General features: G+C 38.9%; 1 protein-coding gene across 2 annotated transcripts in view; it reads right to left on the bottom strand.

Annotated features, from left to right (window-relative positions):
* MED27 (mediator complex subunit 27) overlaps positions 1-17,050 on the bottom strand; it is a 93,542-nt gene that overhangs the window by 55,005 nt on the left and 21,487 nt on the right. For both annotated transcript variants that reach the window (XM_035555311.2, XM_035555312.2), the window contains exon 3: positions 4,404-4,534. In XM_035555311.2, the coding sequence (XP_035411204.1) occupies positions 4,404-4,534 (131 nt within the window). The remainder of the gene's footprint in view (positions 1-4,403; positions 4,535-17,050) is intronic.

Raw genomic sequence — 17,050 nt, 5'->3', positions numbered from 1 at the left:
ACTCAATCTATTAAAATGTTTTCACTGTCAAGTTAGGAAATCCATCAGAGCACACGAGATTTACAAGACAAGTTGAAGAGCCCTAAAACAAAAAATTGGACTCATTTTTACTCAAGCCTCTCTATCCACTGAGCTTGCAGTTGTCAAACAAGAAGCAGACTTGCAATTGTTTATTGTTTATAGTGTCCTTATTTCTGCAGAACTACAAATGTCACAACAAATGACCCTAGAAGGCACCATAAAGGGCAAGAGTCTCAGTACTTATAGTGGTGAGCAAGTTCTTGTTCTGGCAACTCCCTTCCAGGCAAAGAAGACAAATGATTAATTTGGAACACCGAGAAAGCCCCATGCCACAGAGCTATCAGAGTCCCAGGGTTTTCAGCTGAGACCCCTAAAAATTCCCATTAATACTAACTGACTCTCCTGTGTGTGCGCCAACGAATACAACCGCATGAGCACAAAGCCGATGTCCTGTGCTTCCTCTTTTCTCTCTTCCTCCTCACCTCGCGGCGGTTCACTGCTGTCATTTCTCAGCAGCACGGTGCCACAGCGGAGCCTGCCAGGCTCCCAGCGGGGTGGCAGCTGGCAGGGACACGTGCTGGCAGGGACCTGCGTGGGCTCGCTGCTCCCAGCCCTCCCGAACTGCTCGGGGCGTAGTGCTCAGCTCCTGCAGGGGTCGGGGAGCTGACACCACCAGCAGGACTTTGTTTTTCAGACACTTACTGTAGAATAATACAAGATTAATTAACTGCATCAATGAATATATGTCAAGGGGGATAAAAAAAAAATCCTAAACCTAAGAATCTTTTTCTTTTAAAATAAATAAAATAAAGCAAACCCACTCCACCCCCACCTCAGACCACCCTCAAAAATAAGCCATGCTGGCTTCCCGAAGTGTTGCATGTATACGCTTTCCTAGTCACTTGGAAGGAGCTGACAGCTTTCAGCACTTCAGCACACACTGCTCCGCGATTCTGTACCAGAAGGAAGGAAGCAGCAGCCAGATGAGAAGCATGTGAGGGAACGCATCTATTAGCAAGTACAGGGAGATGTCTTGTTAATAGAAGACAGAAGGAGGGACAAAGCAAGAAGAGAAAGCAGCCAGCAGTTAGTCATTTTCTCATACAGATACACTTGGCTAGAAATGCGATACATAGCAAGCCAGTATTCTGCACTTTCAGAGCCAGAGGAAACCAATACTGAAAAGCAAACACGAACACCAAAAGGCCTCTTTTCAAAACTGAGATACGGCAAAATCAGGTGAGAGATGCCACCTGACGTGCTAAGCTGCCTGTTTCAATTCGGCACCCTTAGAAGCCCTCAGATAATAAAAACAGAGGGAAAATGAAAATTTTACTGAGAGCAGTCACATCGGACAGAGACCTTCCATTTTAAAAAGTATCTTCTTATTCAAAATGACTGATGCTATTACAGATATCTACTAGCGATAACGTAGAACTTCTCACTCCCAAACCAGAGTATATCAAAAGATGGCCTAAGACTGGCAAGGGACAAACAAGCAGGACTACCAAGCATCAGCTGGGCCATTGGCAAAACCCCTTCTCTAGCTCCTTCTGCAAGCAGAAGAAACTGTTTAGCATGTAAGACAGGCTGGAGTTTTTTATTTTATGTATTTTTTAAGAGATACTTCGCAGAGGAAAGGAGAAGAAAAGGAGAAGAAAAAGAAGATAAAGGAGAGAAACGAAGGCCTCAAGTGAACAATGAGTTGCCACACGACAAATGTTGTTGACAAATGAGTTGCCACAAGACAAAACACATCATGTTTTGCATCACCACTCTTCCAAGACATACCACTTGGCAATACTCAGCATGTGGGATAAAACTCAAGTGTCACCACAGCAATAGAGACCAAAGATATGGTTAACAAGATAACTGCTCAGATTGCATCACCATTTAGAATTTAATACCACCAATAACAAAAGTTACCTATGCAGTTTCTTCAAGAAACAGGAAAATAAATAAAAACTTCAGTAGCATGCTCTTTGATGTGACTAAAATAAAGCCATTAGATATCAAAGCATACGTATGCAGAATCAGCATCAAAATAAAGAGTTTTTAGAAGATACTTTGTCCAAAGCATTATTTGTTACCTCCTGAGCAAGAGCATTTCCTGCATTTCTTTACTGACTGAAAAGGATTACTGCAGTGCTGCTATTTCCTCCAATCTTAAAATGACGTCTTGGTACATAGCCAGTTTTCTCTACTTATGTTTAAGAAAAGCTCTAGGTAATATAGTTGTTCTGAACAACATTTAATATATGCTTGACTCATAGCACATTGTTACTCAGCCCAAAGACTTGTCACTGAACTTTATTTTATTAGCATAAATCAAAGCAAAAAGAGAGAAAAAAAAACAAACAGTTACCCCTTTCCTGACTAATCAATAAAACTTTAAAAAATAAAATAAAATTCCTGAATTGCCACAGAAAAATTTGCACTGAAGTCAGAAAAGTCCACCTTTTTCCCTAAGATGCCCTTTCAAGGAGATACATAGTTCTGTACCTGCATGTTTTCTTCTTCTGCATTTTAAAGAGAATGAAGAAAAGAATATCACAGAATTATTCATCATTATTTGCATGAAACTATAGAAAAATCAAGATGTTAAAATCCCATTTGCCATACCTTTTTTTTTTTTTTTTAAGAACACTTTTCATAAGTCTATTTTCATAAGTCTTTTCATAATCTACCTCTGCCTTGTGTTAGAGACATGGTATTGAGCTCAACAGCTATATGATTTGACTTAATATAACAATTTTTCTCTTTTAGGACACATCAAGATAGCAAATAAGAACAAAAACAGAAAGGTCAAAGAAGTCAGAGAACAAGAAATGAGGGATAGATAAAGGGCTCAGCTCAGTACAAACACATTTTCACTATGAATAATGCTGGAAGTGGTAATAATATACTAAAATATAATTCAAAGACTAGCCAAATTTTAGTTACTGTGTTCAAATTTAATTCTATCTCCAAATTGCAGATAAATGCAGCATAGAATGAAAAGGAAAAATCACCTGCAGATAAAAAGACATCTAATACTTTTAAATTTGTTTACCATATTAAGATCTATACAGCTGAAAATCTTCAGTTGTTTTTTGTTGTTGTTTGTTCATGACATAGAATATACAAGTACAGACTTTTATATGCAAAAATGTAAGCCAGCTCTTCCTCCCTCATTATGAGTACTGCTAGTAACTGGGGAAGCCATGATAAATATAGTTTTATTTTAAGGCCTCTGAATTAAACCTGTGACAACTGGTATCACAGTGCTCTAGTTTATAGACTTCAATCAGAGAAATTTTATGCTCAAAACTCAACACCCCAACAAAGAAAACAACTATTGAACCAAAGTTTGTCACAATACCCCACTGTTTTTTCACAAATATAACAGAAAAAGCATCTGTTTTGCAAACCTGTGGTTCTGCTACAGCTGCCCTTCTAACCATTCCTGTTCGACTGATGTAGCAGTAAAGCGACAGAACATTTTGTGGATTCCTGAATTAGCAACCCTTTAAAGTTAATATACAAGGGGAGAGTTCTGTTTACTGTGATCTGTTATCATTTCATATAAAGAAAAAAAATCTAAACTCCTTTTGATTCCTTCATCAACTTCGTCCTGTGGACTCCAGTGACAACAAAGACTTTTATTATTATAACCAGGTTTTTAGTAACATAGTTTATACATCAGTGACTCTTGTTCTGTGAAAAAACACGCAGCTTCCACTAACTACAAAGATGTTCAGTACGATGAATAATTGCTTAGTGCTTCATTTTCTACATAATAATCATTTTCTTATATGTAACTAAATATTTTAAGTAGTTTATTAATTTTTTAAGTTTAGTTGTGGACATCTCTGTGTTTTTGGCATCAATGCACAGACCGCCTAAAGTGTTGATACTCTATGTCCTCAAACAGTTTCTAAGTGTCCTCATAATTGCTTGTCACCTGTAAAAGAGGTTTAGATCCAATGCAAAATTAACATATGGTGAACAGATGGACTCAGAACAGACATTTGTCAAAAAAGTACTCACACCAAAGACTTTTTGGCTTCAGCCTTTTAGGACCTTCAGAAAAGTGCTACTTGAAGCTCCAAGTCATACTAATCAAGGGAACATCATTCCTCAATGACAATCTCGTGTTGTAAAAACTTATATGCCCTGTTATGAAGAAGAATCCTTGCAACTTTTCTGCTGTCAGAGTGCCTCCGAATGTAGAAGAAACAAAATAACTATTTCCATAGGGTACCCCACCCACCCAACATGAAACAAAAATGCAAGCACAAAGTTTTCATTATTATGCATTTTTTAATAAAAATAATTACAATAAAAAATTAAAAATAACCCCACCCCACCATGTAAGCCCTTCAACACAGTCCATTACTTACTGAGGGGGTAAGACGAGAGTTGTTGGCTGGGCTTTCGGTCTGCGTTTTGCAGATACTCCCATCTGGTTGGCTGACCGTTTCAAAGACTGCTGATTCAAAAGGCCAGATGCTAGCCCTGCATGGTACTGCAACTGGATAATAAAAAAAAAAAAAAAAAAAACATTAAAATATACACCACTGCAGCACTCTGTGTCAGACCTCTACAATCTGTACCACTTTATTAAAATTACAGCCAGCAAGCTATTTCATGTATATATTTCAATGCTATTTCATATATTGCTTGGATGGAAGATGATATGAACAGAAGCATATAAAAACAGCCTGTTGTAAAAGAGGTATTACAAGGAAATTATGCCATTGGGAAAATAAGATGATGAATCAAAGACTTTCTCAAGTCCTAACTCTCCTGAAGCTTGGACTTGCTTTTAAACATTAAGACAGCTCCTCCTCTCTAGGGATCAAGCATCCAAACCATCTAAAGGAAGGTAAGAGGAAGAAAGGTTTGACCCTTCCACTGTATAAACAATTTTTTTAAAAAAATAACATTCATTTTTTTTCTTGAACGAAAACACACAACATTCACAAAGAAATTTCTGCCCTCTAAAGAAAAACCTAGCCTTTGAAATACCTACTCACACATTTCACTATCATCGCAGAAGATTCACATTCAGTAGCTTTCTCCTCTAACCTTTTATTTTAATTGCCAATAAAAAAAAAAACAAAAAAAAAAAAACAAATTTATGAAGGACACACGTGAATTTACAAGTTTTGGAGCACATTATCACTGCTCAGATCTAAGAACAGCCACAACGCTGCGTCTGTCCTGAAAGCAGCTTCAAGTGCAACAAGTTTCAAGTTCACCTCTGCATGCTTTCAGCTCCCCGTTTTGAGAAGGAAGGTGGGTGCAGAAGCTCACGATGCAGTGTCAGACAAATGCAATCCCTTTCACCACTCCAGTCCCTGCATCATTGCTTTCAGTCAATTGTCCACAGCCTTGTTGAAAAAGGTGAACTTTTTAACGTTACCAACACCGATCCCATGATCCTCGTACAAAAAACATTAGATAGGAAAGTGTGGCTTACAAACGTTCAGAAAACGAAGTGGTCTTAGGCAAAGCTGTTCTGCGGGGTAATGACTGAAAACAAGGGGAACAGAGCTTGGTAAAGCAACCTACCTGAAAATGGGGATTAAAATGAGTGAAGCTATCCACTGAGCCAATCTGTCCCAAATATCAATGTTCAGAGCAACCCGAAGGCTTTCTACCAGGCCCCTGGCTTATGCAGCTGCTTTGCCATGCAATTTAAGCCGTGGCAGGACAAGAGGATGCACAGCGTGGCTAACGGGAAGAGAACGGCACTCAGCCACCGAGGGAAGGGCTATTTTATTGCCCTAACAGCTCATCTTAGGCCAATGAATTTTGCTCAAATTTGTTTTTCTGCTACAGATCTCTGGAATGAAGAAAATCAATGAGAGCAATGGGCAGCACATGTTTGAAAGGCGATGTTTCAAAGTGTCAAGGGCTTTGTTTTCAATCTTCACCACCGGAATTTGCAGCGAGTGCAATACGCAGGGAGTCAAAGGGAAAGACAGCTCTGGCAGAAGGCCCCTCTGACTCAAGCAACATGCCCTTCCCTTTATTTCTTGCATCTTATTACAGCAGCGCTCCTTCAGCCATCTTGTGCTGGTGACAACACCCAGTTACGTCCTCTGCTCTGAATGACATTGACAGGTACTTCAAGTAAATAACATCGTTTGGTCACTTGCTCAAAGACAGACGTAATCACAGGTGCTAATCAGATGAATTTTAAATGTAACCTTTGAAAAACATTTCCTAACCTCCTGGCTAGCCTGACATTTCGCGGTCAGGCATGAGAAAAATAGGAATTAAAAATAAATATATTCTAAATAACAATTCTGTCCTTGAAGGCTGACTCCTAGTGATTAAGCCATTTTTATTAATTATAAGTATTTATACATAATCTACCTTTGCTTCCAAGAATGCAGATCCAACTGTCAAAATCTGTAAGGGCCCATTAAATATTTACCGAACCAGCCTTATAATGGGAGAAAAGGTCAAAGTTAATAAAACTGACAGGCAGCTTCTGTCCAGCTTGATTTATACATTATTAAAGCATCACATGCTGTACTGCACTGAACGCATTCCTTTTTGGGGGCAGAGGGGTGTTAACTGAAAAGACTGGGAAATTCTTTATTAATCGTTTGTTCTGATGAGCAGAAACAAGACTGAAAGCAGTGCCAAAGCAGCACCGGTAACATCAAAAACACCGCCAGGAGATTCAATGGTACGATGCAGAATGAAATGAACGTCCCATTCTGTGCATTTTTCCTCCTGTAAAATACCCTTTTCTGCCAGCATTGCCCACGACAGTAAATCTTAGCTAAAATCGTAACGGTCCCCTCAAAATATTTGGTTACTGACTTGAGAATGCTATTTCCAAACAGACTATCTTCGCTCAGGGAACCCACACAAAACGTACTGTCAGAAGATATTACGGGTACCAAACAGCTCACGCAGGTACAAGGGAAGCCAAGATGAGCTCGGGGGAGACAAACCCTTTGAGGCTACCCAACACCTGCTTTCGACTTTTCCAACCTTAATGACTCTATGACTACTGTGCTCATTTGAACCAGCAGAATGGTAAACAGCAACAGCTTTATCCATAAAATAGCTAAATATACACTAAACTCCGGTACCAGTGCAGCACTAGGTGTAGGTGTACTGTCAATCGTTTCTTTATCAGCCACCGAAGAAGCCCCAGCATTCAGAGGCAAGCATCCATGTCCTTCAGCCCGGGGGAATTCCAAGTGGTTTACACAACGCTGAACTCTTAACTTCCTTATGAGATACTCCCCTAAAATTTCACCAAGATTGATCCTTCCCCCCCCCCCCCCCCCCCCCCAATACATGCAGATGAAACATAAAATCTATTTCTAAGAAATAAAACAACAACAAAATCAATTTATAGCAGTTAACAGCTAAGATATACACCAGTGCCAACTTGTACAGTTTCACGATACCTGATATTTCTCTTACAACTGTGGTTTCAGAGATGTGTGAATTCCACATTTTAAAAATCAAAAGAGACTCTCATTCTCAAGAACATTGGGAAACTACTGAAAATAATAATTTAATACATACAAAAGCTTTACCTAAAGGTAAATAAAACAGAACTTGGATTATTTTTCATTATTTTTGAGATTCACTTTTTTTTTTTTTCCCTAAACAGCAACATGGCCTATATTTTCAGGAAGAAAAGATTACCACTAATGTTTTACAGGTGCCATAAGTCACATTTTCACAGTGGTTGAGTATATGAAAACTACATTCGTATATTAACAGTGCTCAATCTTCCTCACAAAGTCAAATACATCACAACAAAGATAGCACTTAGGAGTCACTGTTCTCACAGTTGAAATTCTAGGAGGGCAATTTCTTCATTCCTGTAACACGTCTTTGGCTTTAACATGAACTACTTAAAAAAAAAAAGGTTTATAAGAGAATTACAGATTGGATTTAATTCCATAAGCATTAATATTTTTTAAAAGTTAATCACATAGGATCTTCTACGTATTCTATCCTGGTGATTTTTTCCTTACCATCAACCAAGGCAATCCACCCCTTAAAAACACCGAAACAAAAAAGAACCTCCCCATTCCCCCAGAATATCCCACTACCTTGTACAGATCATCTTTAAGGTTTGGAGTAGACAGGGAATTCTGCTAAGCCTACCTGCCAAGGGGCTCAAACCACAACACATTTATTTGGGTCCCTTCATTCAACACATATGTACATCATCTGGACAGATTATAGGGTGGCCTACTATAGGGTGGCCTGTAGGATTACCCTACAGTGTATGTCATGAAGCTACATATATGTACACAGTGCTAATTCAAAGCTTTTTAAATTAAAGCTTCATCATTAGAATTATGCTTGGTCTAAAGGTCTTTTGCTTACATAATTTAATAATTTATGGGTTGGAGATTTTGCCTGGGCTGACTGCTGACCAAACAAGTCATTACACTCCACTTACTTACAAGGCCACATAAAGCTGCAGAAATTAGGGGGTAGGGTGGGGAGATAATCACTTGGAGCATTTACAGTTGATAATCTCAATTCTCAGTTGCACATTAAATTTACATATTACCATTATTCAAAGCTTTTTAAGCACCAGTTGGTTTGCTTAAAAGAATTGAAATCAGAAGGATGACTTTTGTTTGTGATCACATCACGCCACAGTGACGTGTTTTCCAAAGATTCTCATCTAAATATGTACAGACCACACATGTAAACAGAAAGGCATTTTCTCAGGTGTAAGTAATATTAAAAATAAATTATTTGCACTTGTTGGAGAAATGGAATTCTACAGAAGTGGCTGACATACTTATTCATCATGGAATTTTCTGAGCTCACTGCAATACTGTCAAATGCATGCACATTTGCTTCCTTTTAAGTTGCACAGTACTTTGCCCCATATCATTATATTATTTTTCCCTCGTGGCTAACAAGGGATTTGTCTATTATGATAAAACTCTGGTGGTTCTTTTGAAAAGAGCAATAAGCAAGCAAACAGGACACTCCCACAGTTTCATCTCTGCAAACTAAAGTAGGCAAGTGAGAGATTACACTACCTTAATTGATATTTTTTTTAGCTTGTCTCAGATAATGAGGCTGGTTTGGAAATTCTTTTTTTCCAAACAATGTTTGATCATTTTAGGATGGCTGAATTCTTAACTTGGCCAGAACAGCATCAATAAACTGAAAGAACAGAGTCTCCAATTTATTTGCGCATTGCTTTTCCTCTTGTTGAACCGGGCTGCAGGCTTTTCAATTAATAGGAAAGCTAGACATTGTGCTTTTGCTCTAGTTTACAACTTAATTAGGACACTTTGTTCTATTTCATTATTTTTTAAAACATTTATTCCCCCCAAACACTTTCTAGTTTACTCGATTATTTTAACAAATACCTATCATCCATGATGGGAACAACAGCTACCTCCACTTCCTTCTTTTTTAAATCCCTGTACAAAGTTATTCCCTCTTTTCCTGAATTCCCTGATCCAACTAAACTGTGAAACTAATGAGCTCGCACTTCTGTTAAAAGCCTCTTGCATGCCACTGCTCTTATTTGCATTGCATGGTGATGCACAGTGCCAGCGCCTCCTCCGGCCTGTAACGCAGCAGACGTGGAGCATTCTGTGGACGTCTACCCACCTACACGTGCCCCTGCACAGGGAAGCTTGCTTCCCCCTTAGGTCCCTCCACCCAAGGCTCAGGAATTGAAAAAGAAGTTGTGACATATATATACGTGATGCAATAGTAGGAAAAGCATCAATACATTTCCCTGTTTTAATGCCTTGTCTTCCCTGTATCTTTTATTTCATTGTCTTTGGATTCATACTTTCGCTGAAAGCACTGTTTTAATTAGTGTCAGATTTCAGCCTTAAATTGTGTTCATCCCGTGCTGTTCTTCCAAAAACACTGAAGTTCTGCTGATGAATGACTGCATCAATGTTCCCTCATTCCAATACTGCTTGCAAGTCTTTGGCTTTTTGCCATGCCGAGAGCGCAAATTTGGCACTTTCTTCAAGAAATTGGTCAAAACTTCAGCATCTGCATCCTCGCTGCCAATAAAATCAGCTGCACTATTCCAAGTCTCTGCAAAAGCCACTCCTCCTCCTCAGGTTTGTTTTTTTTTTTTAAAAAGTGGTTTGGAATACATTTAATACCTACATCAGTGACATATTCAAGTTTTTTGAATAACGTCAACACAAAAGGACATTGCACAGCCATAGGCTCTGAGGTTCAAAGGGATCTTGTTTTTAAAATGGATACAGGCAGAGTAACCATAATTTAGGGCTGCATACAACCTTATTTACCTTTTCGGAAGAATTATTTTAAGCTTAAAATGCTTATAAACAAGTACAAGTGTTCTGAAGGCTTTGAAAATAAGTATTTCCTGAAATATAACTAAATGGAAATAAACTGGCATTTCACTGGATATGTATAAAGCTTATGCAAATCCAACTAGTCCAAAGCGCACAATGAGGCAAAGGGAAGGAAGACAGTCCAAGAACACAAGAGGGACATCTGTTAGTAGATGGAGCAATGCAGCAGAAATGACCCTGCACTAGCACCACTCATGTATTTTTACCTAATACATTGAATTTAATTATTTTAACTTCTGCTGAGTGCCTTTCCTTAGCTTTGGTCACTCACGTAATAATTCAAATGCACAATTTATTTAGCCTAGCAAACCCCCGTACCGAGTGTCAGCCTACAGCTGTCAGCCTGGCCATGGTTCGTTCTTCCAGCATGGTGAAACCTGGCTTCATGCAGTCTCTCGTGGCCTTCCTGAGGAAGTTGTGCTCGAAGAGCCGAACTCCAGCTTATAGTTCATCCTGACACAGGTATGCCACAGGCAGATGGATGCGCTCTGCAAAGCTGCGCCAGATGTTACCACTCACTTCTACTGCAGATTATCACACTTCCACAGCAGCAGAAGGGGTTGCGTGAATACTCTTTAAGCTGTTCTGGCTGAACTTGCCAAAGCAGGAGATAATTCTTGCTTAAATGGTTACTTTTGCTAATACACAAAAGTAGAAAAGAAGAAAAAAAAAGCCACCTCGCCTCTTGATTTTTTTGCTCAGTTTTCTTGTTCATTCTTAGCACGCCAAACACGAACTTGTCTTTCTTTACATCTAGTAGGCATCACGACGCAATGTTGCTGGGAAAGCCAATTTCCTGCCAGCTAGCAAGGACAACTAATAAAAGTTTTAAGCAACAGTTAAGATTTAGAACAGTGTATGCAGCCTATTTCCCTATATGAACACTCCTGCTATAGCTTTAGAGTATTTGTGACCAGCGTAATTTATACTCCTTTCAAGGCAGCGTAAGCTAACCCACAGAAAGCATTCAGACGAAAGAACAACCAATCCAGGTCACTGTTATATGCAATTAAAGATAATTGAGATTCCCACCCCATCTCTACTAACATGGATTTTTGCACAGGCAAACTTCACAGTCACCACATGCAGCTGCAAGCTATGGATCTGCTGCATTCCAGAGGATGAACGTTGAAAAGAAATGCAACATTTTCCCCGTTTATAACATCACAGTCACAGAATGGTCATCTCTAGAATCTTACTGGAGATGACCATAACTAAGGCACTTGCGAGCAGAATGCTGAAATGTAATGGTCAACAAAATCTGAAAACTGTTTTGGTTTTGCCACAGAGTAATTAAAATGAGGTTTTCTGTCCTTACTCAAGTTTTCTGTGTTCAAAAATGAATGATACACATTCGAATCCTGGTGGATTCAGCCTCACATTGACTTGTGGGTGACGCAGCAATTCCAGTGATCACCAGCAGCAGAGTGCTCCTCCTCCTGGAGAGCCTGACTGAAAGTCTTCTCCAGCTAAAACAATATTACCATCAGCTAGTATCTGTAAACTTCCTTTAATTCTTCACAGTAGCCATTTATGGCTTGCAACATGGACTTTCAGGAATTTTATCTGAAATAAAACACCAGACTTGAACAAAATTAACATTCTGCATTTAATTAAACACTGACAAGAAGCTTGATAACCATAAACCTGCAGTCCTTGTCATTTGTACTCGAGGTAAGGAAATCTTACTCCTCAGCACTAGACATCACAATGGATTTTACTACATCAATTTGTGCAATGCGCTATTAAAAATGGCAAAACGTGACCAAACTTTATTTAAAAAAATTAAACTCCCCACCTTTAGTGATTTTTGAATATGTCTCTACTTTTAGATGATCAGACTGTAGTACACATAAAATTCCACTTCTGAAAAAATCACTTTAAAAAGAAATTTCAAGCTTGGCATTAAAAAATAGGTACTTATAAAAATCTCAATCAAATTACTTCTTTAGACTTCGAAGAGTTAAGTTATGGTTTTAGGAATGAAAACAGAAACTATCAGGTTTGATTGATAAAAGTGTAGCTTTTAACTAAGACTGAAAAAACTGAAGACTGGCAACATTTTCTCCAGAATAATATGCTTCCTCTGCTTTTTTTTTTGCACAGTGCACATAAATCAAAGAAATGTTAAAGAGGCTCATACATCACTGGCTGGCATTTCTAAACTATTTACAAAATCTGTAATAGTCAAGAGGATGGAATATATAGAAGTGTGACCAGAAAAGTTACTGGAAGAAAAAAGGCGGTTCTTCCATCCTGGCAGGGTTAATTAAGGTTGGAAATGACTCCTGATAGCAGAATTCAAAATACTAGACCAAACCAGTCCTGATAACGCAGGGTTACACGAAGCAAGCAAGTCCACAGATTAGCCAAAACAGGGAGAAAGTGTATTTGAATAACATGCTTGTTCCACAATTAAGCACAGGGTTCTGAAAATAGATAAAGCAAATGATCCATAATGCTTGAAGTACGTGCAAAGGCAGGGCTGACTTTGCAGCAGCAGAAAGAGCCCCAAAAATATCAATAACTCTAGTGCTTAGCTGCGGATCCATCCAATTTTCACACCCTGACATCTAAGCATACAACAGACTTATACAGATGAGGTTTTCCTCAACAACTTTTACAAATGAGAATCTCATCTCCTCTTCTGAAAGGAAAGACATGGATTATGGAAAGTTTATCTGTCCATCTGTTGAAGATGTCACACTCTGACTAGAGAGTGCAAAAAGCAGAGAGTTGTTTTACAACCAAATCCAAAACTTACTGTAGTCTGAACTAGTGTAAAAGCCATATGCTTTGCAAAAACACCTCTTTTGCTACACTTTTTTTTTTTAAACCGCAGCACAAAGAGTAACAGTTCAAAAGCTGCTGTAATCTTTATTTCTGAAAATAGATCACATTCTCATCTTCCACACTCGGGTAAGCTAACCGACCAGAAATCAGAAAAGCAAGGAAATACTACAGCATGCAATGCAAACTAGAAGAGACGAGCTCCAGTGCAGGAAGTTACCCACAGTTTGCAGGTACAGCAGCAGCTTGGAAAGCCCCGGAATGGGAACAGGATGGATGATGCACTGAGCAGAAACATTTGGTGGAATGCAACAGAAAGTGGTTTTACAGTTTTCTCTGTCAGCGTAGAACATTTCAGTAGGAGTATTTCAGATGAAGCTTGTGGAACCTCACGAAGATCTTTAGGATTAAAACAAATGGAATACACTTCGTATTATTTTCATGGGAGCTTATAATGATATTGTAATTAACTCAATCATACCACAAGATTAATAGCATTTAAAATGCTCCTAGTCATTCATTACAGGCCTAATTAAAACTCTTTTGGTGCTGAGCCAGCAAGAAATACAAAACCACTTGCTAACTACCCATATATAAATATACATGGTATTATCTATTACCTTTATCATGCTATTTGTTTCCATGTTTATTGTACAGTGAGCAGTTTTTCTTTTTAAAAAGAAGTAAAATATATCAAAGACAGCAATAAAAATGGTCAGGACACCACTTTAGTGGAGGCTTCAACACCTGCAACAGCATACCAGCTCACTACAGCTAACCGGTTTATTTCTAGTTTTACTGCAATAGTTCAGGGCTTCTACAATAGCAGATGCCTTTCCTCCCACACATCAATTAATTTGCAAATGCACTCAGGTTGTAGAAATAATGAAGTGCTGAATGCTTTTCTATTGGCAAGTGTTGCTGTCAGGAGGTGGATGCTGTAGGCGAGGTGCTAAAACGCGCTGCTGCTATATGCATGCCAAAGGAAAGACATGCCACATGAAACTTGGTTGACAGCTAACAGGGCATGTCAATTATTTTATTTACCCCTCTCTCTCACTGGCACCAAAAGGAAGAAACCCCCTCCAGAAAGGTTTTTATTGTATTTATCTAGGCATTTATAGCACACCTTTTATTATAGTGAGATCTGAGCTTATGCGCTGACCCAAGAAACATTTCATATTTAAAGGCTAACATACAAGAAGAGAGAAGTGATTCTTCATGTACTGTTATATATGCTAAGAACGTTACATTCAAAATCATTAAGGTTACAAATGAAGCATTCAATAACTAGGAAATGCTTGACTTGATATTGCCCATGCAATCCAAATCAGTCTGCTTCTGGTGAGGATTCAGACTGATCACACACCTCTTTCCAAAGGACCTCAAGTTACCACCATCTGCAGGATTGCATGGGTGAAACAGGCAGTTATTCAGCACCCATTTTCATGCACAAAATGTTATTTACAGTATTTCTCACAGTGCCCACACTTACCTTCTCAGATGTCTTCTACATGTTTTCCTGCTTTATCTTACTTTACAAATATTGTTAAGTTTGCCTTCAGAATTCTTATTCCACTCGCACTGGGAGTAGAGTGGCGTGATGGTTCCTACAGACAACAGCAGCAGGCAGGTGCTCAGCAATTCTTCAAAGCAGCCCAAAAAGGCTTTAAGTTGGGTCGTGAGCAAGGTTGGAATCTTTACATCCCAATTCTACCACTTGAAATAAAGGAGTAGTTGGCAGCATTTCACCATTGCTTTCTGCCTCAACTGGCCATTAATCGGCATCAAAGCACATCTTGCTACCTATACACTGAAAATACGTTAAAAATTTGAAAGTCCAGAATCTCAGTTAAGTTCCATGCTTTGGAGGACAGCATGTTCTCATGGATACTGACCCTTCACGTTTTAAGTCCTCAAATCAGAAGGCATATAGTTAGTGAGCCCAGCAGAGACAAGAGTGAACTACACTACAGTTCAGATCCTGGACGGTTGATCCTGGCACAAGTTTCCGAGGAAATATTAAGTCAATCTAAAAGAACCTTTGTGAACATTTAGTCTTGCTTCTTACCTAACATAAGCTACTTCTGTCTTTACAATTTAGCAAACATAGCTAGAAAAAAAAGACGTGCTCACCAGTGAAGTCTTCCAAGGAAGGCAAGCCTCATTCTCTCTCTCTCCAGTGCTTTATTACCATGAGCTTTTACACCAAGCACCTCATCACCGCAGTCTGAATTTAACTTCCATTTTCAAATACGAAACAAATATATATATTCAAATATATATCACATTTCCTTGCTAAAATGAAGAAGCCTGTTATCTCCATCCCCCACCCCATAAAGATGCTGGTACAAAACAAGCGACTCATCCGTTACCTTTTCTTTTGTGAGTGGTATAAATTGAACTTGTTTGATCATACAGAGGGAGCACATGAACCCAAATGCTTTTAATCAGTTCTCATGTCTCTCAACCAGAAAGCACAGATTTAACAGGCACCTGAACAAATGGTAACAAAATAGTTGTACAATTAAAATAAGGCTTAACACCATTTTCAAGGTTTAAAAACTGAAAGTGTTATTAGTAAAGGTACTAACAGGTAAGAAAATTTGTTGTTAAAAATAGATGATTTTCTGCTTTTAAAATATGCAATTTTCAGGCTGACCTTGTCGCCTTTAAATTTTTATAGCATCTTCAGTTCCAATTTAAGATTTTCATACTCGGTAGGCAAGGTTTCTTATGTTCTATATTAAATTCAAGACACCTCCTTGGCATGATCTGCAATATTAATAACATAACAGTACCAATTTCAGGAACAGCAATGTACCATCAACACATGCATACCTACACGAATGGAAATTTAACCGTGTATATCATGGAAATCTTTCATACATCACAGAAAAAAGCAGGTCTAAGATAGCTCGAAGATAATTCGAGATTTCCGCTTTTGCCATACAAACGCCTGACCTTGTCATGCTTCACAAGGTAACACCAATGTATCTGATGCAAGAAAGCATATGCTTCTCTTTACTGGATGCAAAATAGGAAGAGAGGAGGGAGAGACAATGATACTCGGGGCCAACCCCAAGTTTCTGAAGAGCAGACTCGCAGCTGGCACTATTCAGCACAAACGCCTCCCCCCCCCAAGCCCTAGGATATTCACAGAACTAATTGCCACAGGAGAATTTGAAACCTTGCACTTTGGAAACAATAAACACTACAAATTCCTTGTTTAGCTAGGAATTTACACTGGTGTTATCAAAAGAGCTTTAACTTTGAGACTGAGCTGTTTTTAAGTTGCCATGGGACTGAGTTAAAACCACAGGAAAAGCTAAATGATTAATTTTTATGGATTTCAAGAGTCTGGCATACATTTGACTTTTCATGCCTCAGCTGTCTTGCAGGCACTCTTCGGTAACACCATTACCCCCTACCTGTTGACCATCTAACCCACAGGCATTTCAGCTCCATCTCTATCCGGACGTACCTTCTTCCTATATCCTGCTAATCACTAAGCAAATCTCAGTGTCACAAAACAACAGCTCCTCTGCACCCCAGTTTAAGGCACCAAGCAAACAGCCCTCTCGCTGCTATGTGGGCTTCATTATTAATGAAATAAAAATTGCAAACATTAATGCATTGCTTCAGGTGACCATCATAAAAAAAGGAATAGAAACTTAGTGTGGCTGGTCACAGTGGCTTACTTGGTGCACTTACTGGAAGGTAAATTAGGGGCACTAATGACCACAGTACTAATAGAAACTTCTTCTATACGCCTTCACCCACGTGAGTACTGCATTTCCTCCGTCAAACCATACGACCAACTTCTGTGATCATTTCAACTACTGCTCCCTTTTCTACTGAAGGCACAACTGCCTACAAGCCATGACGTT

Source organism: Cygnus atratus, chromosome 19 (assembly GCF_013377495.2).
Source record: "Cygnus atratus isolate AKBS03 ecotype Queensland, Australia chromosome 19, CAtr_DNAZoo_HiC_assembly, whole genome shotgun sequence".
Taxonomy (NCBI): domain Eukaryota; kingdom Metazoa; phylum Chordata; class Aves; order Anseriformes; family Anatidae; genus Cygnus; species Cygnus atratus.
This window is presented reverse-complemented; position numbering and strand designations above follow the sequence as displayed.